Source organism: Leucopleurus acutus, assembly GCF_964270905.1.
Source record: "Leucopleurus acutus genome assembly, chromosome: 6".
Classification (NCBI taxonomy): Eukaryota; Metazoa; Chordata; class Mammalia; order Artiodactyla; family Delphinidae; genus Leucopleurus; species Leucopleurus acutus.
This window is the reverse complement of record NC_139149.1, coordinates 86,309,131-86,335,089: the sequence shown is the minus strand read 5'-3', so window position 1 is coordinate 86,335,089 and position 25,959 is coordinate 86,309,131. Positions and strand designations below refer to the sequence as shown.

The 25,959-nt window shown below is 35.2% G+C and overlaps 1 protein-coding gene across 3 annotated transcripts in view; it reads right to left on the bottom strand.

Annotated features, from left to right (window-relative positions):
- The window catches only part of NBEAL1 (neurobeachin like 1), a 179,067-nt gene that overhangs the window by 34,895 nt on the left and 118,213 nt on the right, over nt 1-25,959 (bottom strand). For all 3 annotated transcript variants that reach the window (XM_082840791.1, XM_082840789.1, XM_082840790.1), the window contains 8 exons: nt 24,815-24,941; nt 18,720-18,868; nt 17,973-18,106; nt 9,551-9,652; nt 7,804-7,899; nt 7,286-7,410; nt 4,549-4,689; nt 1,665-1,795 (listed from right to left, as the gene is read on the bottom strand). In XM_082840791.1, the coding sequence (XP_082696917.1) occupies nt 1,665-1,795; nt 4,549-4,689; nt 7,286-7,410; nt 7,804-7,899; nt 9,551-9,652; nt 17,973-18,106; nt 18,720-18,868; nt 24,815-24,941 (1,005 nt within the window). The remainder of the gene's footprint in view (nt 1-1,664; nt 1,796-4,548; nt 4,690-7,285; nt 7,411-7,803; nt 7,900-9,550; nt 9,653-17,972; nt 18,107-18,719; nt 18,869-24,814; nt 24,942-25,959) is intronic.

Here is a 25,959-nt window from a genome sequence, read left to right as displayed (position 1 = left end):
GGGTGGGAGGGAGGGAGATGCAAGAGGGAAGAGATATGGGAACATATGTATATGTATAACTGATTCACTTTGTTATAAAGCAGAAACTAACACACCATTGTAAAGCAATTATACTCCAATAAAGATGTTAAAAAAAAAAAAAGGACACAAAGAATTAAAAGTCCCACTTCTTTCTAAGACACTGTTGTATCTGCCTATGATGCCTGGAATTGCTTTAGTTATTTGTAATCATGACAGTAACTAGCCAAGAACAAAGCCAAAACACCCAGACCAGCAGAGTAAAAATACAGAAAGAACTTGGCTTTGATGATGTTGTTAAGTTACCATATCTCAGGACTTTTATTATGGAAAGTACTAAAATTTTCTTGCTTGCACAATTTTGAGTTGGTTTTATTCATATTTGTTGTTATTCTAACATACTTTGCTTTGTCCTACCCAGCTCATTTCAAATAAAGAAGCAATGTATAATTAGAAATGGAGGCCACCAGGACAGTAGTACAAGACAGCAACTAGCTGTGGTGAATGTGAGTAATTGTCAAGCTAGGCAAACCTTAAATTCTGTATCCAAATTTAATCTGCTTATTCCTACTATCCCAGATACGCTTCTTTAGAAGACTCGAATCCTCTGGCTGACTTAGAGTCTAGGATCACACTTAGTCAACAGTTGCATCTGATTTTCTGAAGGTGACCACTTCTAACTGCCTTACTCTGAGAATTAGATGCCTTGCCTCCAACAACCTGCCCCAGAGTGAACAATTGAAGGTCATGAAGTCCTGGATATGCTTTCACCAGCAGGACAAACAATTCTACTGAGAAAGCAAAGGGTCAAACATTAACATTATGTGCTGAGGGAGGAAAAAGAAGTTGTAACAGCCCTTTGACACTGGAATTTCCCTAAAGAACACCAGTAGTAAGAACCTTGCCAATTTCCTTATTTGTACTTAAAATAAATCTAAACTACCTCATAGAAAAAGTATTTGGACATTTTTAAAGACCATATTTCACTCTATGATTCTTTTCTTCAAAAACATAATATGGTTTTTCAAATATTGTGGTAACTTATACCCAGTCATTTTTTTCAACTTGCCTCCTGTCTTCTGCTGTAAAAGGAGTCAGCAAATTTCTACAAGGTGTCAAAGAATAAATAGTTTTGGCTTTGTGAGCCCTATGGTCTCTGTTGCAGTTACTCAAATCTGCCATTATACTGTGAAAGCAGCCACAGTTTATGTAAATGAATTGGCTAGTTGTATTCCAATAAAACTTTATTTATAAACATATGGGTCTGCTCACAGATTTGGCCCATGAACCTATAGTTTGCTGACCCCTGGTATAAATCTTCATCTTACCTAACTCAAACACTTTTAACCCATGGAGCTTTATGGCTGAAATAGCATATAGCCATTTTTTGCTTCTCTAGTAAACACTGTACTCTCATAAATTCTCTTACCAATTCAAATTTGACTCATTTATCTTATTCACTGTAGCACTTCTATCTGTAGAAGATAAGACTAGTACCTGAACATCATTTAAGCCTTGTCACTGAATAATACACAGACAGAATGAACCTTAAATAATCTAGAGGTCGTCACAAAAATGTCCTAAAAGATATTTTTCAGGATTCTCCATTGGGACCTGTTCAGTCCAATTTTTAATCTATTTCTTACGATTCTGATTTTCCAAAAATTCTGGGAAATAGAAGAATTCAGGAATAAGTTCCTTCACATCATATGGATTGTCCATGAGAGCCTGCCAGGTAGCAGGGATGGAATGGAATTGTCGATCTGCACAGTCAAACCTGCATGCGGAGATTGAAAGAGAACAGTGAATACTGAATGAGAGCAACAACAGGCTATAACAAACCTTTAATCTTCCTTCAGGTTTCCTCATGATTAGTTTCTCTTTATTTAACCTTTCTCTTTAACGTCTAAAAACACAAGTTGCTCTCCTTATGACAATCTTTCTTATTTTGTTGCCAGGAACTGAATACTATAATTTTAATCACTAGTATCATCTTAGTTAAAATAGATGAAAATGGCATAATTTTTAATCAGTAAAATTTATTACAGAAAGTGAATAAATATTATTTGGATATTTTAAAATTACAGAGTTTAAATATCACTCTAAGTATTATAGTATTGACATACATAGTTAACAGATCTATGGAAATGCTGCTGATTTAATCCTTGATACATAAGTATCTCTACAAACTCTTTTGCTAAAAACCAGAGGGTGTTAGGGAAATAGTTCTGTAGCTAAAGCTTTTATACTTTACTTGCATATACTATTATCTTATTTTAACTTTATTTTCAAGTTCCATCCTGGGACTATGGTAGTTGAAAGAAGCGCACGTGGTCATGCTGCAATTTTATTGTTTTGGCTAATCACAAACAGCATAAATCCCTTCTGTTTCATCTCCTTTGATAGTGTTTTCCTGGATTTATTCCATAAATGATGACTTCTAAGTGACAGTTAATGACTAATATGACTCTTTATGCCTAGCAACCTTGTTTTGAAGCAGAGCTGAACTTAGCAGAACTCTAAATTTAATTATAGTCAATGATTGTGTCATCAATAAAGTCTAATAATGGTATGTTCAAATTGAAGGAGACGTACAGTTTTAATGGAAGAATCTTTTTGTTTGGGTGGGGGAGAACAGCTTTACTGATACATAATTAACATACATATAATTTGCTCTGAGTGAACAATTCAACGGCCTTCAGTATATGCAGAGCTGTGTAGCCATCACCACAACCAATTTTAGAACATTTTCATCACTCCAAAATGAAACCCTGCATCTAATAGCAGTCACTCTCCATTCACTCTCCCTCCACCCCTGAGCAACTACTAATCTACTTTCTGTCTCTATGGATTTGTCTATTTTAGACATTTTATGTAAATCATACAATATATGGCATTTTGTGTCTGGCTTATTTTATTCAGTGTACTGCTTTCAAGGTTCATCTATGTTGTAGCATATATCAATCTTTCATTCCCTTTATTAACTCATGCCAGATAATATTTTATTGCATGGTATACCACATTTTATTTATTCCTTTACCAGTTAATGGGTATTTTTGTTGTTTCCATATTTTGGCTATTATAAATAATGCTGCTAAGTACATTTGTGTACAAGTGTTTGCATGAACATATGTATTCAGTTATCTTGGGTATATACGTAGGAGTAGAATTGCTGGGTAATATGTAATTCTATCTTTAATCTTTTGAAGTACTGCCAGACTGTTTTCCACAGAGTCTGCATCATTTTACATTCCCACTGCCAGTACATAATTATTCCAATTTCTCAACATACTCATCAACAGTAGGTATTATCTGTCTTTTTTATTATAGCCATCCTCATGTGGGTAAAGAGGTATCTCAATTTGGTTTTGATTTGAATTTCCCTGATGACTAACGATGTTAATCATGTGTTTATTGGGAATTTGTAATCTTCTTTGGAGAAATGTCCATTTAGACCCTTTGTCCAGTTTTTAACTGGGTCATTTGTCTTTTTATTATTGCACTGCAAGAATTATTTATATATTCTAGATACAAGTCCCTTAACAGATCTATAATTTGCAAATATTTTCTCCTACTGAATTGGTTGTCTTTTTTACTTTCTTGATGATGTCCTTTGAAGCACAAACAGAATCTATTTTTGAAGCTTTTTAAAAAATCATTTATTCATAAAATCACTAAAAGCTGAAAAGACCCAGTTATACTTTCCTGGAAGGAAAATTACCTGCATTCATGACAAATGTAACATTTGGAGATGTATAGTGATCAAAGCCTCTCCTTGATAGCCAAGGCTTGGTGTACTAAAGACTGGAATAAGGAACCCAGGCTAATTTTGAGAGATAAAATGTACATGGAAAGAGTAGAACAGGCAATGTTTACATAGTTTTTGATTGGGTAGAAAAGGCAAAATGATAATGGTAAAGAATAAGGCAACATGAAGACAAAATGGGAGTTAGTAGAGAGCTTCCTGGAGGATACATTGGGGAATGGAGGATTCTTGGAAAAGTTTCTTTCTTTAGGATCATTAAGAAAATGTGAAAGTTAGGTAAGTTATAACACTGACAGGTGATACGATAATACAATGGCATCACAGATCTGTTTGAGCTGCTACTAATAATGTAAGGGCCCTTATTTCTCCCTATTTTTATTCCTATTGATTAATAAATATTTTTAGGAGGACTACATAGGCATTGGTTAGGTTTGAATTTCTGGGATACATCTTGGATCAAGGTCTAAATCAGTTCTAACTCTAAATCTCTGGTAGATTCCTAAACCCAGTTGAAAATCACAAAAGTACACTGGATAGCAGTAAAAAGGAATTCACCTTAAAAGTCATTTGTGTAAGTCAGTTTGAGTGACCTGTTCTCAAACAAGTTTGGCTGCTTTTATCTAGGGAGCTAGTATATGAATCGAAATCTAACAGAGGAGAAAAAAAAGATAAGGCCCTGTTATAACAGTACATGACATGAAGGCAAAGAGTTTTCAACACTATCATACAGTCTTAAGAAAATAGCTTATTTACCCAAAACATACCTTCCACTCTGAAGCTGGATGTGGAGGGTGGTGAATGGTTCTGTACGAATAAGATAGTGCATAACTCCAGCAGAATTTGAATAGTGAGTACCATAATGAAATTTATCAATAGTTCCCATAGGATCCTCAAAATTTTCATATCTAAAAAAAGAAACTAAAGTTTTATAACCACAATAGTAAAATTAACTTAGAAAGACATATGTTTGTATTGTATTGCTGAAAACACAGTTTTTAAGAAAGTATGTATTTGTGGGCTTCCCTGGTGGTGCAGTGGTTGAGAGTCCGCCTGCCGATGCAGGGGACATGGGTTCGTGCCCCGGTCTGGGAAGATCGCACATGCCACAGAGCGGCTAGGCCCGTGAGCCATGGTCGCTGAGCCTGCGCGTCCGGAGCCTGTGCTCCGCAACAGGAGAGGCCACAACAGTGAGAGGCCCGCGTACCGCAAAAAAAAAAAAAAAAAAAAAGAAACTATGTATTTGTATCATCATGTCATGTTAATAAATGAAAAAAAATTTATTACTTTTTTCTGAGTAATAAAATAGCACTAATATTGGATTTTTGAACACTTGTATTATGCAATAATATTCACTATAAATTAGAAACCAGAGAGAAACTACCAAAAATGAAGAAATTTAAAATCAGTTACAATTGCACTTCCCAGAGATAATTAACATTAACATTTTGATGAATATGTGTCAATCCTGAATTATGAATTAATATATATTTTAATATAAAAATATATTTTAATGTAAAACCACTATACATTATATATTGTTCACAACTTATTTTTTCATCTAACAATTTTCTGTTAATATCTTACAAAATATGTATAATTGATTCACTTTGCTGTACAGCAGCAACTAACACAACATTGTAAATCAACCACACGACAATAAAAAGTTTTAAAAATCTTACGAAACGACTGGATAGTCTTTTTTTTTTTTTTGCGGTTCGCGGGCCTCTCGCTGTTGTGGCCCCTCCCGTTGCGGAGCACAGGCTCCAGACGCGCAGGCCCAGCGGCCATGGCTCACGGCCCCAGCCACTCCGCGGCATGTGGGATCCTTCCTGACCGGGGCATGAACCCACGTCCCCTGCATCGGCAGGTGGACTCCCAACCACTGCACCACCAGGGAAGCCCTGAATAGTCTATTTTTAACAGGTACACGGTATTTATAAAAATTAGATCTACGAATATACAACAATTTCACTATTTACTTATAGATATTTAGGTTGTTTCTATTTTTCTGCTTATTGTAAGCATGTGATAATTAGACATCCTTTTGTGGCCAAGATAATGGAAAAAAATATAGAAGGTCAGTCAAGAATTGTAAAAATGAATGTCTAATGATCTAAAGGTAAAAGAAGGAGATGTGTATAGCACGGGGAACTATACTCAATATTCTGTGATAACCTATATGAGTAAAGAATCTGAAAAATAATGAATATATGTATAACTGAATCACTTTGCTGTATACCTGAAACTAATACAACATTGTAAATCAACTATACTCTAATAAAATTTTTTTTAAAAAGGTAAAAAAAAAAGGAGATGGTGGAATAGAAGGTCTAAATCAGATTATCAGCAAAGGATATATATAATAATTCTGCAAGAACTATCACTGATCCTGTAATTGTTTTGAATGGTGACATCTGAGTTCGTGGATATAGTATCTAAATAAGAATGAACAGTTTTTTGGAAGCAATAAACATTGAAATTTTTAAGCCAAAATACTAATCAGTTCATCAAGCTAAGGTAAATTTCCTTTTACATAGAAATCATGAATATTCAGGAGAATAAAGAAAGTTTTCGGGTCAAAGTCATTTGTACCTATGCAAAAAATAAACTACTGAAATTTAAATTAAATTGTATCTTTGATTATCTATAAAATAAGTTAATTTATATGATCAGTATTTCCTGTGGAACAATGTTAACAGTGTGACTAATGGCAGTAGAGTAATATATACACAGCAAAATTCCATTTAGTACAACAAATATTAAACACTGCAAAAAGTCCTGGAGAAGATCTGCAAACAAAAAGGGGGGAAAAAAATAATGTACCATCAACCCTCAAATAAATCTACAACTAAGTTTGTTTGCAGAATTGCTCTTTGTCTTTATTACTAGAAGTCATAACTGACAAGTCATCCACAAGTTCACACGGAGAAAAAAGAAAATTAAAATTAGATTATTTTTTACTGTCAGCAGCTGGCTTTGGATAAAAAAAAAAGTACAAGACATTTACAGGGTGGCTCAAAAATATATAGAACTATAAATATTTCCTTTCCTTATTCAAATATCACTTTCTAAATTTTCACACATTTCACTGTTCTTTATTCACATTATTGGTGAACAACAGGTTAGTATTATTAATTTTATATCCACCAAAATATTATATTAGATGGAATGTTAGATCTGTAGGTTATTAAGTCTAAAATACCTGGGGAGAAAAATTTCAAGAACCTATTACCATTTAGCACATACTTATTACAAGGTGAAAGAAATTCTAAACAATATAAATTTAACTTTGGTAATGAAGGGAAATACACAGACTATAGTTAAGATATTTGAAGGACAACTGATATATTTTCAAGAAAACTTAGTGAAGGAATTACCAGACTCTGATTATCAAAAGTAGTTGTGCATTTAAAAAAAGTAACACTTGGTTGGCCATAGCAGAAATCAATACAAATTCAAACAAGCTATGGGCATCTTTCAAAAGGGATGAAAAGCACTTACTTTTCTCGCATGGCTTTGGCATTTTTATCATTAACTACCCCAATTGGTTTGGATAGATCTCGAAATACAGATGGGTTATTAAGATCCAACTCGTCTGAAGTATAATCTTGTAAAATCCAGGGGAACTAAAAGAGCCACAATTTACAATTTAGACATTCCTTCCTAGAGAGGCTACCATCTCCATATCTAATATAAATGTTTATCTAAGACAAAAAGGGATAGTCTTTATTTTTTCCCTGTTGCAAATGTTTATTCATCTTTAGTTCAATAACCAGAAGCATTATTTTCTGTAATTCCACTGGAATATTTTCAATGAAGTGAAAGAAAAAGAGTTTTTATTTTTAAAATACTCTTCATATTTACATACTTCTTGAAAATAGCACGGTAGAAATATAAAGAAAGGCAAAATCAGTTTTTATGTCTTTTTAAAAATAAAAATTAGATATCATCCACATATATTTTGTGTATTAGAAAACTGAAAGGTAATTCCATATTTACAAGATTTATATAAAACTCACCACAGGATACTGAGCAAGGTCATTATAGGTTCGTCCTGCCATTGTATTTAATTGAATGAGGTAGTCAAAATTTGATATCTCTCTGTTTACCCATTTCTAGACAGCACAATAAAAGAAAAAATCAAAATTAATCTGTAACTCTTAGAAATCAGTAACTATTACTGACAGTACTAAAATAATCATTTGTTCCCATTATCTCTATCATCTTTTTGATAAAGGAATGAAGCTTTAAAAAATATTTAACAGGGAGGTAAAATCAATATGCTTTTCCTAAATTCACTTCCTCTTAAAAATTGGTCTCTAGAAAAGGAAAACTCCTACACTACAATCTAAAAAGTCTTCTATAAGAATTAAGTCTTTTCTTCAGTTAAAAAATATTTTGTTTGAATATCTTAAAACTTTTTAATTCTAGGACTGCCCAAATTTGAAATTTTTGTCATAAGTTGAAATTTTCATAAGTGTAAATATTAAAAAATCAGTATCTCAATGTACTAAATGATCTACAAATTTTAAATAAACATTATATTAACTATATTCAGAAAACTACTTTTATAGAGCAAAGGTAAATGGGATTTTGCTATAACAGATATAAAAATTTTCTAAAGGAAGACATAAACATTATTTTTTTAATCACCTTACTGTACTTAGACTACTAATTACACAGTGTAGGCATGCTCAAGCATTTTGCTGACAGATTAATACACCCCTTTAAGTTTACTGTGTGCCTTAAGCAAAGGACATACTTATGGGAAATAGTGAAAAATTAATCTATGTATACAGATTTTATAGAAAGCCCAATTTTAACTGTACTTGAGTGCCAAACTGAGGAAACAGTACTTTAATGAATAAAGTTTATTCCACAGAAAGCAGGAAATATACTCTATTAAATAAAGCTTATTCCATAAACAATAGGAAACAATTGCTGATGGCTTTTGAACAATAGCAACATTTAAAGATTAACACATATGTAGGAGGAAGGAGAGAGCCAGGAGACAAGAGAACCTAATTGGAAAACTACTAAAACCCTAGAGAGCAAAAAACAAGGGCCTTTCTTTGGCTTTGGACAGTGTAAATTCAAGAGATGTTGGGATATATGTGAGGATAAAATACACGAAAGCATTAGCTTTGGCAGATAGAAGGATTGGAGAATTTTTTTTTTTTTTTGCCTTTTTTCCATGGTGTCTTTTGTATTTTCCCATTTTTTTTCTTGTGAACAGATTATTTTTATTATTAAGAAAAAAAATCCTGTGTACTACTTTTTAAAAAGAACACTATTAAAAAAGAATTTAGGGCTTCCCTCGTGGCACAGTGGTTGAGAGTCCGCCTGCCGATTCAGGGGACGCAGGTTCGTGCCCCGGTCTGGGAAGATCCCACATGCCGCGGAGTAGCTGGGCCCGTGAGCCATGGCCGGCTGCTGAGCCTGCGCGTCCAGAGCCTGTGCTCCGCAACGGGAGAGGCCACAACAGTGAGAAGCCCACGTACCGCAAAAAAAAAAAAAAAAATAGAAAAGAAAAAGAAAAAGAATTTATAAGATATGCCCATGAACTGAATGACATGCAAACTGGAGACAGGGCACTGTATGTGTGAGGGAAACAGAATGATTCAAAGATAATTGATAAGATCAATCTGAATGGAAGAAGAGCAGTTGCAGAATCAAAATAAAATAATTAAAAGAAGGAAGTTTTACTTCTAAGCAAAAGTCTGAGATATAAAATGAACAGCAAATCAGTGACTTAAAATTTCCTACCTGTGTCAATCCTGATGCTTTGAATAACTCCTGTGGTGATCTGGTTCCATAACTATTTGGAGAATGAAGTGACAACAGTCTGCTATATACTTTGTTCCTAACCTATTAAAAAAAAGAAGCACTTTATGGCTTAAAAATTGATCAAGACAAATGAGGATTATGGCTTTATTAACAGATTTATTGAGATATAATTCATGTACCATAAAATTCACCCTTTAAAATATACAATTCAGTGGGCTTTTTTTAATATTCACAGAGTTGTGCAACCATTCACATTATCTAACTCTGGAACATTTCCATCATCCTCAAAAGAAACTACATACTCACTAGCCATCACTCCCCAATTTCCACTCCCTCCCATCCCCTGACAACAATTAAACTACTTTCCATCACTATGGATTTGCCAATTCTGAACATTTCATATAAATAGAGGATTGTGGTTTTAACTTCTCTATTTTACAAGGCTTAACGAAATTATGACATGTATTTTTTTTAGAACTTTATAGTATATAATGGAATAATCTTCAGACATTGAATCAAAAAACTACTTCACTTCTAGTTCAAATTTAGTTCTGTCATTTACTGATCATCTTGGCAAATCAATTAATTTACTGAGTCTTATTTGTATATTAAATATAATAATCTCTACCCTTACAGTTCTGTGAATTACTCAGGTTTATGCAAATGTAAAAAATAAAATTAATCTTTGAACTTCAGTTTCCTCATCTATAAAAAAAGGAATGGAATTTGCCATATCTAATCTGAATGTTGTTATGAAGTTTAGATACCACATACAAATGTGCTTTTAAAACTATTTACAGATTAGGAACCAAGATGGCAGAGGAGAAGGACATGCTCTCACTCCCTCTTGTGAGAACACCAGAATCACAACTAGCTGCTGGACAGTCATCGACAGGAAGACACTGGAACTCACCAAAAAATATACCCCACATCCAAAGACAAAGGAGAAGGCACAATGAGACAGTAGGAGGGGTGCAATCACAGTAAAATCAAATCCCATAACTGCTGGGTGCGTGACTCACAGACTGGAGAACACTTATACCACAGAAGGCCATCCACTAGAGTGAAGGTTCTGAGCCCCACGTCAGGTTCCCAACTTGGGGGTCCGGCAACGGGAGGAGGAATTCCGAGAGAATCAGACTTTGAAGGATAGTGGGATTTGATGGCAGGACTTCGACAGGACTGGGAGAAAAAGACTCCACTCTTGGAGGGCACACACAAAGTAGTGTGCGCATCGGGACCCAGGGGAAGGAGCAGTGACCTCAGGGGAGACTTAACCAGACCTACCTGCTAGTGCTGGACAGTCTCCTGCAGAGGTGGGGGGTGGCTGTGGCTCACCATGGGGACAAGGACACTGGCAACAGAAGTTCTGGGAAGTATTCCTTGGCGTGAGCCCTCCCAGAGTCCGCCATTAGCCCCAGCAAAGAGCCCAGTAGGCTCCAGTGTTGGGTTGCCTCAGGCCAAACAACCAATGCGGGGGGGGGGGGGGGGGGGGGGGGGGGGGCGGGGAACGCAGCCCCACCCATCAGCAGTCAAGCAGATTAAAGTTTTCCTGAGCTCTGCCCACCAGAGCAACAGTCAGCTCTACCCACCACCAGTCCCTCCCATCAGGGAACTTGCACAAGCCTCTGAGATAGCCTCATCCACCAGAGGGCAGACAGCAGAATAATTACAATCCTGCAGCCTGTGGAACAAAAGCCACATTCACAGAAAGACAGACAAGATGAAAAGGAAGAGGGCTATGTACCAGATGAAGGAACAAGATAAAACCCCAGAAAAACAACTAAATGAAGTGGAGATAGGCAACCTTCCAGAAAAAGAATTCAGAACAATGATAGTGAAGATGATCCAGGACCTTGGAAAAAGAATGGAGGCAAAGATAGAGAAGATGCAAGAAATGTTTAACAAAGACCTAGAAGAATTCAAGAACAAACAGACAGAGATGAACAATACAATAACTGAAATGAAAACTACACTAGAAGGAATTAATAGCAGAATAACCGAGGCAAAAGAACGGATAAGTGATCTGGAAGACAGAATGGTGGAATTCACTGCTGCGGAACAGAAAAAAGAAAAAACAATGAAAAGAAATGAAGACAGCCTAAGAGACCTCTGGGACAACATTAAACACAACAACATTCTCATTATAGGGGTCCCAGAAGGAAAAGAGAGAGAGAAAGGACCAGAGAAAATATTTAAAGACATTATAGTCAAAAACTTCCCTAACATGGGAAAGGAAATAGCCACCCAAGTCCAGGAAGCAGAGAGAGTCCCATACAGGATAAACCCAAGGAGAAACACGCCGAGACACACAGTAATCAAACTAGCAAAAATTAAAGACAAAGAAAAATTACTGAAAGCAGCAAGGGAAAAATGACAACATACAGGGAAACTCCCATAAGGTTAACAGCTGATTTCTCAGCACAAACTCTACAAGCCAGAAGAGAGTGGCATGATATACTTAAAGTGATGAACGGAAAGAACCTACAACCAAGATTACTCTACCCGGCAAGGATCTCATTCAGATTTGATGGAGAAATTAAAACCTTTACAGACAAGCAAAAGCTAAGAGAATTCAGCACCACCAAACCAGCTCTACAACAAATGCTAAAGAAACTTCTCTAAGTGGGAAACACAAGAGAAGAAAAGGACCTACAAAAACAAACCCAGAACAATTAAGAAAATGGTCTTAGGAACATACACAGGGATAATTACCTTAAACGTGAATGGATTAAATGCTCCAACTAAAAGACACAGACTGGCTGAATGGATACAAAAACAAGACCCATCTATATGCTGTCTACAAGAGACCCACTTCAGACTTAGGGACACATACAGACTGAAAGTGAGGGGATGGAAAAAGATATTTCATGCAAATGAAAATCAAAAGAAAGCTGGAGTAGCAATACTCATATCAGATAAAATAGATTTTAAAATAAAGAATGTTACAAGAGACAAGGAAGGACACTACATAATGATCAAGGGATCAATCCAAGAATAAGATATAACAATTATAAATATATATGCACCCAACACAGGAGCACCTCAATACATAAGGCAACTGCTAACAGCTATAAAACAGGAAATCGACAGTAACACATTAATAGTGGGGGACTTTAACACATCACTATACCAATGCACAGATCATCCAAAATGAAAATAAATAAGGAAACACAAGCTTTAAATAACACAATAGACCAGACAGATTTAATTGATATTTATAGGACATTCCATCCAGAAACAGCAGATTACACTTTCTTCTCAAGTGCACACGGAACATTCTCCAGGACAGATCACATCTTGGGTCACAAATCAAGCCACAGTAAATTTAAGAAAACTGAAATCATATCAAGCAATTTTTTGGACCACAACGCTATGAGATGAGAAAAGAATCACAGGGGGAAAAACGTAAAAAACACAAACACATGGAGGCTAAACAATACGTTACTAAATAACGAAGAGATCACTGAAGAAATCAAAGAGGAAATCATACAATACCTAGAGACAAATGGCAATGAAAACAAGACGATCCAAAACCTATGGGATGCAGCAAAAGCAGTTCTAAGAGGAAGTTTATAGCTATACAAGCCTACCTCAAGAAACAAGAAAAATCTCAAATAAACAATCTAACCTTACACCTGAAGGAAATAGAGAAAGACGAACAAACAAAACCCAAAGTTAGCAGAAGGAAAGAAGTCATAAAGATCAGAGCAGAAATAAATGAAATAGAAACAAAGAAAACAATAGCAAAGATCAATAAAACTAAAAGCTGGTTCTTTGAGAAGATAAACAAAATTGATAAACCATTAGGCAGACTCATCAAGAAAAAGAGGCAGAGGACTCAAATCAATAAAATTAGAAATGAAATAGGAGAAGTTACAACAGACACCACAGAAATACAAAGCATCCTAAGAGACTACTATAAGCAACTCTATGCCAATAAAATGTACAACCTGGAAGAAATGGACAAATTCTTAGAAAGGTATAACCTTCCAAGACTGAACCAGGAAGAAATAGAAAATATGAACAGAACAATCACAAGTAATGAAATTGAAACTGTGATTAAAAATCTCCCAACAAACAAAAGTCCAGGACCAGATGGCTTCACAGGTGAATTCTATCAAACATTTAGAGAAGAGTTAACACCTATCCTTCTCAAACTCATCCAAAAAATTACGGAGGAAGGAACACTCCCAAACCCATTCTATGAGGCCATCATCACCCTGATACCAAAACCAGACAAAGATACCACAAAAAAAGAAAATTACAGGCCAATATCACTGATGAATATACATGCAAAAATCCTCAACAAAATACTAGCAAACTGAATCCAACAACATATTAAAAGGATCAGACACCATGATCAAGTGGGATTTATCCCAGGGATGCAAGGATTCTTCAGTATACGTAAATCAATCAATGTGGTAAACCATATTAACAAATTGAGGAATAAAAACCATATGATCATCTCAATAGATGCAGAAAAAGCTTCTGACAAAATTCAACACCCATTTATGATAAAAACTCTCCAGAAATGGGCATAGAGGGAACCTACCTCAACAGAATAAAGGCCATATACGACAAACCCACAGAAAACATCATTCTCAATGGTGAAAAACGGAAAGCATTTCCTCTAAGATCAGGAACAAGACAAGGATGTCCCCTATCACCACTATTATTCAACATAGTTTTGGAAGTCCTAGCCACGGCAATCAGAGAAGAAAAAGAAATAAAAGGAATCCAAATTGGAAAAGAAGAAGTAAAATGTCACTGTTTGCAGGTGACATGATACTATACATAGAGAATCCTAAAGATGCAACCAGAAAACTACTAGAGCTAACCAATGAATCTGGTAAAGTTGCAGGATACAAAATTAATGCACAGAAATCTCTTGCATTCCTATACACTAATGATGAAAAATCTGAAAGAGAAATTAAGGAAACACTCTCATTTACCATTGCAACAAAAAGAATAAAATATCTAGGAATAAACCTACCTAAAGAGACAAAAGACCTGGATGCAGAAAACTATACGACACTGATGAAAGAAATTAAAGATGATACCAACAGATGGAGAGATATACCATGTTCTCGGATTGGAAGAATCAATATTGTGAAAATGACTATACTACCCAAAGCAATCTACAGATTCAATGCAATCCCTATCAAATTACCAATGGCATTTTCGATGGAACTAGAACAAAAAATCTTAAAATTTGTATGGAGACACAAAAGACCCCGAATAGCCAAAGCAGTCTTGAGGGAAAAAAACGGAGCTGGAGGAATCAGACCCCCTGACTTCAGACTATACTACAAAATTACAGTAATCAAGAAAATATGGTACTGGCACAAGAACAGAAATATAGATCAATGGAACACGATAGAAAGCCCAGAGATAAACCCATGTACCTATGATCAACTAATCTATGACAAAGGAGGCAAGGATATACAATGGAGAAAAGACAGTCTCTTCAATAAGTGGTGCTGGGAAAACTGGACAGATATACATGTAAAAGAATGTAATTAGAACACTCCCTAACACCATACACAAAAATAAATTCAAAATGGATTCAAGACCTAAATGTAAGACCGGACACTATAAAACTCTTCGAGGAAAACATAGGAAGAACACTCTGACATAAATCACAGCAAGATCTTTTTTGATCTACCTTCTAGAGTAATGGAAATAAAAACAAAAATAAACAAATGGGACCTCATGAAACTTAAAAGCTTTTGCACAGCAAAAGAAACCATAAACAAGACAAAAAGACAGCCCTCAGAATGGGAGAAAATATTTGCAAATGAATGAATGGACAAAGGATTAATCTCCAAAATATATAAACAGCTCATGCAGCTCAATATGATAAAAACAAACAATGCAATCCAAAAATGGGCAGAAGACCTAAATAGACATTTCTCCAAAGAAGACATACAGATGGCCAAGAGGCACATGAAAAGCTGCTCAACATCACTAATTATTAGAGAAATGCAAATCAAAACTACAATGAGGTATCACCTCAAACCCATTAGGATGGGCATCATCAGAAAATCTACAAACAACAAATGCTGGAGAGGGTGTGGAGAAAAGGGAATCCTCTTGCACTGTTGGTGGGAATGTAAATTGATACAGCCACTATGGAGAACAGTATGGAGGTTCCTTAAAACACTAAAAATAGAATTACCATATGACCCAACAATATACTGGGCATATACGCAGAGAAAACCATAATTCAAAAAGACCCATGCACCCGAATGTTCATTGTAGCACTATTTACAATAGCCAGGTCATGGAAGCAACCTAAATGCCCATTGACAGATGAATGAATAAAGAAGGTGTGATACATATATACAGTGGAATATTACTCAGCCATAAAAAGGAACGAAAGTGTGTCATTTGTAGAGATGTGGATGGATCTAGAGACTGTCATACAGAGTGAAGTAAGTCAGAAAAACAAATATCATATATTAATGCATATATGTGGAACCTAGAAAAACGGTACAGATGAACCGGTTTGCAGGGCAGAAATTGAGACACAGATAGAGAACAAACGTATGGACACCAAGTGGGGAAAGCCGCGGTGGGGGTGGGGATGGTGGTGTGATGAATTGTGCGATTGGGATTGACATGTATACACTGATGTGTATAAAATTGATGACTAATAAGGATGTGCTGTATAAAAAAGTAAATAAAATAAAATTACAAAATTAAAAAAAAAAAAAATAAGAGACCAGAGAGCTAGCTCTTTCTCTCTCTCTCATCCTCTCTCTCCTTCTCCCTCTCTGCCCACCATGTAAGGATACAGCATCTGTTAACCAGGAAGAAGGTGTTCACCAAGAACCTGACTCCACTGGAATCCTGCTCTTGAACTTCCAGCTTTCAGTCCAGAACTAAGAGAAATAAGTATTTGTTGTTTAAGCCATCCAGTCTATGGTAATTTTGTCATAGCAATCTGGATGAACTGTGTCAGTGCAGTTGACCTCATTTTCCAATTTGATGATCTGTTTGGGGCTTCATTCTATTGATACATGTCATTAGACCTTACAGATCAACCCCTAAGACTCTCCCGTACGTATCATCCAGGACACTACTCTCCAGGTCTTACATCACTCTCTGATCATCCTTCTCAGTCTCTCACCAACTCCTTTTCCTTTACCTGCTCCTTAAACTGACGATGGGGTCCACTATCATCTACTCCTTTTCTTGTTCTGTTCTGCTCATGAGGTGATATTATTTTCTGTCATAATTTCATCTGTTACCCATATGCTGATTCCAGATCTATATTTACCACCCTAACGTCTACCTTACACTTATATTTCCAACTGGAGATATTTGTCATTTCTCCCTGGATACCCTTCTAGCATCTTATATCTATCAATAAGAATCGAACTTATTATGCCCCGAATCCACCAAAAGAATGAATTAAATAAATGGAACAAAATAAAGACATACCACTAGGCCTAAAAACAAACAAACAAACAAAAAACTATTTACAAAAGCATAGTATTCAATAGGAGTGTGCTTGGTTTACTTACATAAAATAGCTTTCTAAAAAACACATACATTGTATTTTCCTATGGGGGAAAATTTATTTTTAATAGTAAAAAATTATCTTTTTGTAAAAATAGAAAAATGCTCTTTAATGTCTGAATCAAATCATCCACAAATAAACCTGGAACTCACAAATGAACAGAAACTTAGTTATTGACTATGCTAATCCAGGTCATCTGAGAAGCAAATGCTAAGACAGAATTGAACATGCAGGATTTTTTTAAGAGAGATGACAGTGAGAGAAAATGGAGAGAAAGCTAGGCAAGGTGGAGAGAGCTATCAGACTCTGATACAAGTCTGACCTCAAGTATATGACAGAGGGAAGGAAGGCTGGGGGCAAGTAACGGGTCAAAGGTTACAGAGCTAGTGGTGGAATGATCTTCGATCCACGTAACCTGGCTTCAGTGGCAATCTCTTAACCACTTACACTATGTAAGAATTTACTCTATTCCTAGAAAAACATGTTCCATTATTCTTCCTGATTACACAGGCTCCACTATTGTTGAATTGAACCCAACCTAATTTCATAAATCCAGTTATATCATATATATTGCATATTATTTCACAACTGGATACTGTGAGACACCTATTAGCTGACACTCAATATTCTATTGACTTCTTTATCTACCTATATATAAAAACTGAAAACAAATATCCTCCAAACACTTGCACATAAATTCCAACAAAAATGCATATACTGGTTAGTCCCAAAGGTATATATATATATTTTTCTCTAATATATATTTTGACTCGATGAAAGAGTAGAGTTGTGAAGTTTCATTACAGCTCACTAGTTGGAAAATAATTTCAAGCTAACAGTCTGGGGCTTCCAGAAAGTTAGCATCTTACATACCTCTTTTTTGAAATTGAGAAAGTAGTTGGATTGGTCAACATGAAAAATCTCAAGGGCTGACCTCCTTAAGTTGTACCGTCGTAGGTGAATCTCTCGAACTTGAGAGTGAGGCCACTTGAAATCAAAGCCTACTCCTGAAAACAGAAACAATCTTGTGACTGGGGTACCACAAAAAGTTACTGATGCTATGCAGAAAATATCTCCTAGTTCCTGACAAAAGTAGCACTATGGAAAAGGAATTCAGTTTCTGTATGATGAAAACCATTTGTTAAATTTATTGGATGTTTAATTTGTTTCTTTTAAGACTATTTTAAAATTCTATAGCTTTTCTACTTCCTTTCCATTGGAATAGAGAATAACTCTGAATATTATATCTTAGAAACAGTTTTCCTTTTCTCTTTATGTTGGCAGCTTAGATTTAAATATCTTTTTATTTTCAGATAAAGGATTAGGTGAAAAGCCTCTAGGAACAAGTGTACATATAAATAAAAGTAAAATTGTATTTTATAACTTCAGTTTATAGCAATCCCCTCTAGCCAAACCTTTTCAAAAACATTAATAAAAAGGAAGCATTCCCTTCAGTACATTGTTGATAATAAATTTAATTCCATACTGACTTTCCATGTCTCCTTTTACATGGTAGACTACAATTCTACAGTCCCACCTTATCGCTTTCTTCTCATTAATGATTGATAAACTGGATACTTAACTATTGAACACAGAAATTATTCCCCCAGAACTCCTCACCGTCCTCTTTTTCAATGCTGCCATCATAGAAGTAAATGTGTTGAGTAGTGATTTCTAATCTGCCAGGAATTATGGCAATTATTGTAATGAGTTCACAGTCTTCCAACAACACCAATTTTTCTTTTTGATCCTGTTCTTCTTTCTCATTACTGTAAAAACAAAAACCAACCAAACAAACAACATCCAACAATGTATTCTGTGTAAATGGAAAAGAACATCATATTCAAATACGAATCTTGTGTCTGTAAAGTCACTATCCAAGAAAGAGTACTTGAATTTTCTACAAAAACCATTCCACTGCATATTAAATTACTTAAATATGTCCAAATATACTTATTACCCAATAACTAAGTTTCAAAAAACATATTTTTTACATTTCAATTGTATATGACCCATTAAAACGAAATATAGTGAATCTTCAATACTACTGCTAGAGGATGGTTCAAACATGCAGCAATACTGGTCATGTTTTTTAGTTATATTTGGCAGACATGAATTGACCCAGGGAATAAATGAATTGACCCAGGGAATAAACGAATCTGTGAATAAAGGACTGTATCATTAGTGGTGTTTCATAAATAATTATTAGAAGTATTATGATTGATTCTTCAACTGTAGAATGAGATGTTTCAAGAGCAACAAAAGCTAGAGCATCATCATCATAGCATCCCCTGATAGTGTAAACGGAGATAATACTAGGAGCCACTGTTGCCACACCATACTTAAAGTGAAGTCATCTCATATTTGGAGGACTGTTATCAAGTATGCTTTTTGGAGGAAATAACTGGGAAGGGACAGTCTTCTGGTGGCCTAGTTGACTTTTAACTGCCAAGTACAGAAATGAGAACTCCTATGACTCATGGTATGTTATTCAAGTATATCCTTCAAGCCAGCTGCTCTCTGGTCCTAGATATTTCACATTTGCCTCATTTCCAGGATAGCAATGACTAAATCTAATTTTGTTTCCAATGGATTTTGATGAGAAGCTCTACAAGTATCACCAACCTAACTGGGAATATTGCAACCATTAAAGCTAAGCTTAAAATAAAAAACTGAAAATGTTTTCCTAAATAGTGAAATTCCAATATTCACAGTGATGAAATAGAGAAAAAAGTGACCTGAGAGAGTAAATAGTCTGAAGGTTATTTCTATTCTATGAAACAAAGAGTTTTGGCTTTTCATTTGAAAATGAATGAGACTGACATCCACTGAATTCACTAGTCCTTGAAGAAAGAAAATAAAATCCCATTAAAAGGCTGACTAAAAAAATCTACCAAAACCAAAGACAGCTCCCTAGATAACTACCCCATCCAGTTCCCTGAAAATAATCAAGGACATATTTAAAAATTACTAAAATTATATTAACCAAAAAACCTGCTTATGCCAACAAAGGATATTATTGAACCTGGTCAATTTTTTCTTTTAATAAATTTATTTATTTATTTATTCATTTATTTTTGGCTGCATTGGGTCTTCACTGCTGTGCATGGGCTTTCTCTAGTTGCGGTGAGTGGAGGCCACTCTTCGTTGCAGTGTGTGGGCTTCCCATTGCGGTGGTTTCTCTTGTTGTGGAGCACAGACTCTAGGCACACGGGCTTCAGTAGTTGTGGCACGCGGGTTCAGTACTTGTGGCTTGTGAGCTCTAGAGCGCAGGCTCAGTAGCTGTGGCACACGGGCTTAGCTGCTCCACGTCATGTGGGATCTTCCCAGACCAGGGATCAAACCCGTGTCCCCTGCATTGGCAGGTGGATTCTTAACCACTGCACCACCAGGGAAGTCCCATGAACCTGGTCAATTTATAGTATTAAAATAAGTTCTGAGAAATATTTGCCATATGTTGTTTATAACCTAAACAAAGTGATGTCCAGAATAAATTATATACTTGAGACTTAGCTACTCATTCTTGGCTGAATGTGAGGCTTTACAATCATAACAAGTAAAAGTCAGGGCAGATGTGTAAATCATCAAATTTGAATGCATTCTCTAAACCACATACAGATCCACTGGCAAAGAGTGGCAGTCATACTGATCAAGGGGTTTAAACACAGAAAACAAACTAATCACTGGCTGACCACTAAGCTATGCTGACCCAGGGGCAACCCCTAGTAAGCAAGGCTTTAAAAATAAAACAAAACAAAAACCCAGTAAGTACAGATATCAGTGGCATTCACTGCAGGTAAAACAGACTCCACAGACTTAATCTAGAAAAGTCACTACTAAACAAACAAAAATACAACAACAACAACCAGCATCAAGGGAGGAGATTAGAAACCAAAGTTGGTATAATTTATCTAAAATGTATGGTTTTCACAAAAATTATGAGACATAGGAAGAAACAGGAAAATACGGGCCATAAAATCAAAAGCAGTAAAAAGAAACTGTCTCTGGGGGACCTCAGATGCTCAACTGAGTAGACAAAGCCTTCAAGGTAGCTATCATAAAAATACATGAAAAGAACTAAAGGAAACTATGTTTAAAGAACCAAAGTGCATTATGGCAAAAAAAAGCCTAGTCAAATAGAGTATTATTGATACAGAGATAGAAATTATATATATATTTTAAAAAGGAACCAAATGAGAAATTCTGAAATTGAAAATCACAAGGACTCAACAGCATATTTGAACTTGCAGAAGAAAGAAGCAGGGCTCTTGAAGATAGATCAAAAGAAACTGTCCAATCTGAAGAACACAAAGAAAGAAGAATCAAGCAGAATGAAAGAACCTCAAAGGGTCACCATCAAGCAAAACAACGTATGTGCAAAGGGAGACCCAGAAGGAGAGAACAGAGAAAAAGGGCCAAAATATCTTTGAAAAAATAATGCTGGCAACTTCTCAAATATGAAAAAAATTAATCTACACATCCAAGAAGTTCAATGAACTCCAAGCAAGATAAACACAAAGATATCCAAACATGGTCCTAAAGCCAAGGTACTAAAAGCCAAGGACAAAAAGAATAACCTAAAAGCACCATAATACAGGACACAACAGAAAAGGTTAATAGCACATTTCTCATCAGAAACAAAAGGTAGTGAAAACCAGAAGGTAGTGGAAAGACATATTCAAAATGGTGAAAGGAAAAAACTGTCAATCAAGAATTCTGTATCTGGCAAAACTATCTTCAAAAGAAAAAGCAATGGTGCTGGGGCAACTAGAATCACATGCAGAAGAATTAATATGGACCCCTACATCACGCCACATACAAAAGTTAACTCAAAATGGATCAAAGACCTAACATAAGAGATAAAATATAAAACTCTTAGAAAAAAATAGATGAAAGGAAATTCATCAAAATTAAAATTTTTTGTACATCGAAAGATACCAACAGAAAGTAAAAAAAAACCAATTCAAGGCTTCCCTGGTGGCACAGTGGTTGAGAGTCCGCCTGCTGATGCAGGGGACATGGGTTCGTGCCCCAGTCTGGGAAGATCCCACATGCCGTGTAGCGGCTGGGCCTGTGAGCCATGGCTGCTGAGCCTGTGCGTCCGGAGCCTGTGCTCCACAACGGGAGAGGCCTCAACAGTGAGAGGCCCACGTACCGCAAAAAAAAAAAAAAAAAAAAAACAATTTAGTGGAAGAACATTTTTGTAAATCCTGTATCTAATAAGGGACTTGTTGCTAAAATATGTAAAGAACACTTACAACTCAATAACTAAAAGACAACCCAATTAAAAAATAGGCAAAGGATCTGCATAAAGATTTCTCCAAAAATGACATATAAATGGCCAACAAATACATAAAAAGATGTTCAGCATCATTAGTCATTAGGGAAATGCAAATTAAAATCACAAGATACCACCTCTAACATTCTAGGATGGTATCATAAATTAAAAAAAAAAACAGAGAATAATAGAAGTTGGGGTAGATTTGGAGAAATTAGAACTTTCATACATTGCTGAGGGAATGTAAAATGGTACAGTCATTATGAAAAGTTCCACAATTCCTCAAAAGGTTAAACATAGAATTAACAAATGATCGGCAAATCCACTCCTAGTGGTTTTTTTTATACTCAAGATAAATGAAAACATAAGTTGATAGAAAAATGTGTACATGGGGCTTCCCTGGTGGCGCAGTGGTTGAGAGCCCGCCTGCCAATGCAGGGGACACAGGTTCGTACCCCGGTCCGGGAAGATCCCACATGCCGCGGAGCAGCTGGGCCCGTGAGCCATGGCCGCTAAGCCTGTACGTCCAGAGCCTGTGCTCCGCAACGGGAGAGGCCACAACAGTGAGAGGCCCGCGTACCGAAAAAAAAAATGTGTACATGAATATTCAAGGCAGTATTATTCATAATAGCCAAAGAAAAAAAATAGAAACTACATAAATGTCCATCAACTGCTGAACGGATAAACAAAAACTGTATATCCATATAATGGAATATTATTCAGCCACAAAAACAAATGGATGGAATCATTAAACTGAATGAAAAAAGCCAGACATAAAAAATAACATATTGAATGAAATACATGAAATGTTCAAAATAGGCAAATCCATAGAGAAAGAAAACCAATCAGTGGTTGCTAGAGGATGTGAGGAGAGAAAATTGGGACTGACTGTTGAAAGGTATAAGATCTCCTTTTGGGGTGATGGAAATGTTCTTGGACTAGACAGTGGTGATGTTGCACAACTCTGTGAATATACTAAAAAAACACTGAACTGTGCACTTTAAAATAGTCAATTTTACGTTAAGTGAATCTCAATTTTCAAAAAATATATCTCAATTTTTAAAAAAGTAGTCAAAAATGAAGACAAAATAAAAATCTCCACAGATAACAAAAGACTAAGAGAATTTGTGGCTTATAGACCTTCCTTACAAGGAATACTGAAGGAAGTCCTTCAGGCTTAAAAGGAAATGGCACCAGATGGCAATCTGAATGTACACCAAGAAATGAAGTGTATAAGTAGGTAAATATGCAGGGAAATATAAAGGAAAGCATAATTACATAGTTTTTTCTTCTCTTAACTGATTTAAAGATAAGTGCATAAAACAGTAAATGCATTAAACTGTACTGTTGGGCTTAAAACATATACAGGTTTAATATGTATGGTAACAAAGGAGAGATGAGAAAATGAGTATGTTTTATATTTGTTTAGGGGAAGTTTTTAAACTACAAATTCAAAATTTTAAAATATATCTAAGGCTATTTTTTCCTGGGAGAGGTTTGATAATTTGTATCTTTCAAGGAATTTGCCCATTTCATTTAAATTGTCAAATTTATTGGCATAAAGTTGCCATTTCCTTTTTTTTTTTAAATGATGTCTGGAATTTTTTTTCTAATATTTATTTATTTGTTTAGGCTGCGCTTGGTCTTAGTTGCCACACACGAAATCTTCATTGAGGCATGCAGGATCTTTAGTTGCAGCATGTGGGATCTTTCAGTTGCAGAATGTGGACTTAGTTGCGGCGTGTGGACTCTTTAAGTTGCAGCATGCGAACTCTTATAGTTGGGGTATGCACGCGGGATCTAGTTCCCCGACCAGGGATCATATCCAGGCACCCTGCATTGGGAGTGCGGAGTCTTACCCATTGGACCACCAGGGAAGTCCCTATCATTTCCTTTTAATTATTTTAATGTATTAAATCAATCATTTTAGTATTTGTAATGTTATCTCCTCTCTCATTCCTGATACTGGTAATTTATGTTGTCTTTATTTCCTAACCAATCTGGCTGGAGGTTTATTGTTTGGTTACCTGATTGTTAATAACCAACTTTTGTTTTCTTTGATCTTTCTTTTTGTTTTTTGGTTTTATCTTTCATGGACTTCTGCTTTTATAATTTCTTCCTTTTTCTTAAAAGTTTATATTTCACCTGTACTTTCCAGATAAATACCTCAGCTGTATCCCATAAATTTGATTCATTATCATTCAACTCAAAATATTTTCTAGTTTCAAGGTCCAGCTCCAAATTAACCCAGTCCTAAGAAGCCTTCTTCAATAGTTTCAGTTAACACTAATAGACTCCTAACAGCTGATATATAGTATCAATTGTTGGATTCTGGGAATGCATAGTATTAGAATTTCAAGCAAATATTTTCCACAATTTTACAATCCCATTTCTCAGAATAAAATAATTTTAAATTCTTTCAAGTACTTATACATACATATTTACTCTGGCTGTTATTTCCTCTTCAGGAAGATCTAATTTATCCTCCTCCATATCACTAACTTTTACTTGTTTCACTACTTCCAAAAGCAGTGAATCACTGGAAGGCTGCAAGTGCTGGATACCTGTTTAAACATAAAATGTTTGTTAAACACAAAGTAGGAAAATCATATCACAGTCCTTCTGTAATTTCTGACTGTTAATTATATGAATAATATGTATAATAAGTAAGGTACTTGAAATTTTCTAAGATAAGCGACTTACTACAGAGAAGTTTTTATACATGATTTAGAGTTATCTATGGTGTTGCCTGTGATTTTTTAAAATAATCATACATATAATACAAGGAATAAATGTTTTAAAAGATGGTATTTATCTTTAATGATGGTATTATTTATGTTTCAGAAACAGGCCAAGTAATCTCTTCAATCATATTTACTTCTAAAGCATACTACTAAGTAAGTTAAAGAATTATTCTCACTACATTAATTCAATGGAATTATTTTTTACTGTGCATTTGAACTACAGAAATATTAAGAAAGAATGTGACAAATTATTTTTAACTGCAAGATAATACAAAGACCAAAAGCTGAAGTGTTCCTTTCTGGAGTGTATGGAATTTAATAGATAATTCTGATACATATATATGCAACAAATGTCATGAACTATGCATTAATGTAAGAAGGCAGCGCTAGTGTAATGGAAAGAAGATGGGCTGTGAAATGGTAAACCTAAATTCAAATTCTATTCTGCCATTTATTAACCATATGACCCCTCTGAATCTATGTTTTTGCAACTGTGAAATGGAGATACATCACATCACACATAAAATAAATAAATGGTAGCTATTCTTACTGCACATTCATCTCTCAATTATCTGGTGGCATAAGAATAGTAATAAAAATATATGCATAATGTGCAGGTAGGACTGGAAAAAATGTATATGTTTAACTATGAATAAAGACATTTCATGTGTATAATAAAAACAATTCATGCTAAATAACAAAACACTGTAAAGATGACAAAACCTCCCTTAATTTCTCAAATGGTATCCTTGCTCTGACATACAAAATGAATTAACCTAATGTACAGCTGCATTTCTCTTTTATAAATCTGCTTTGATCACATACAAGTCTAGATAAT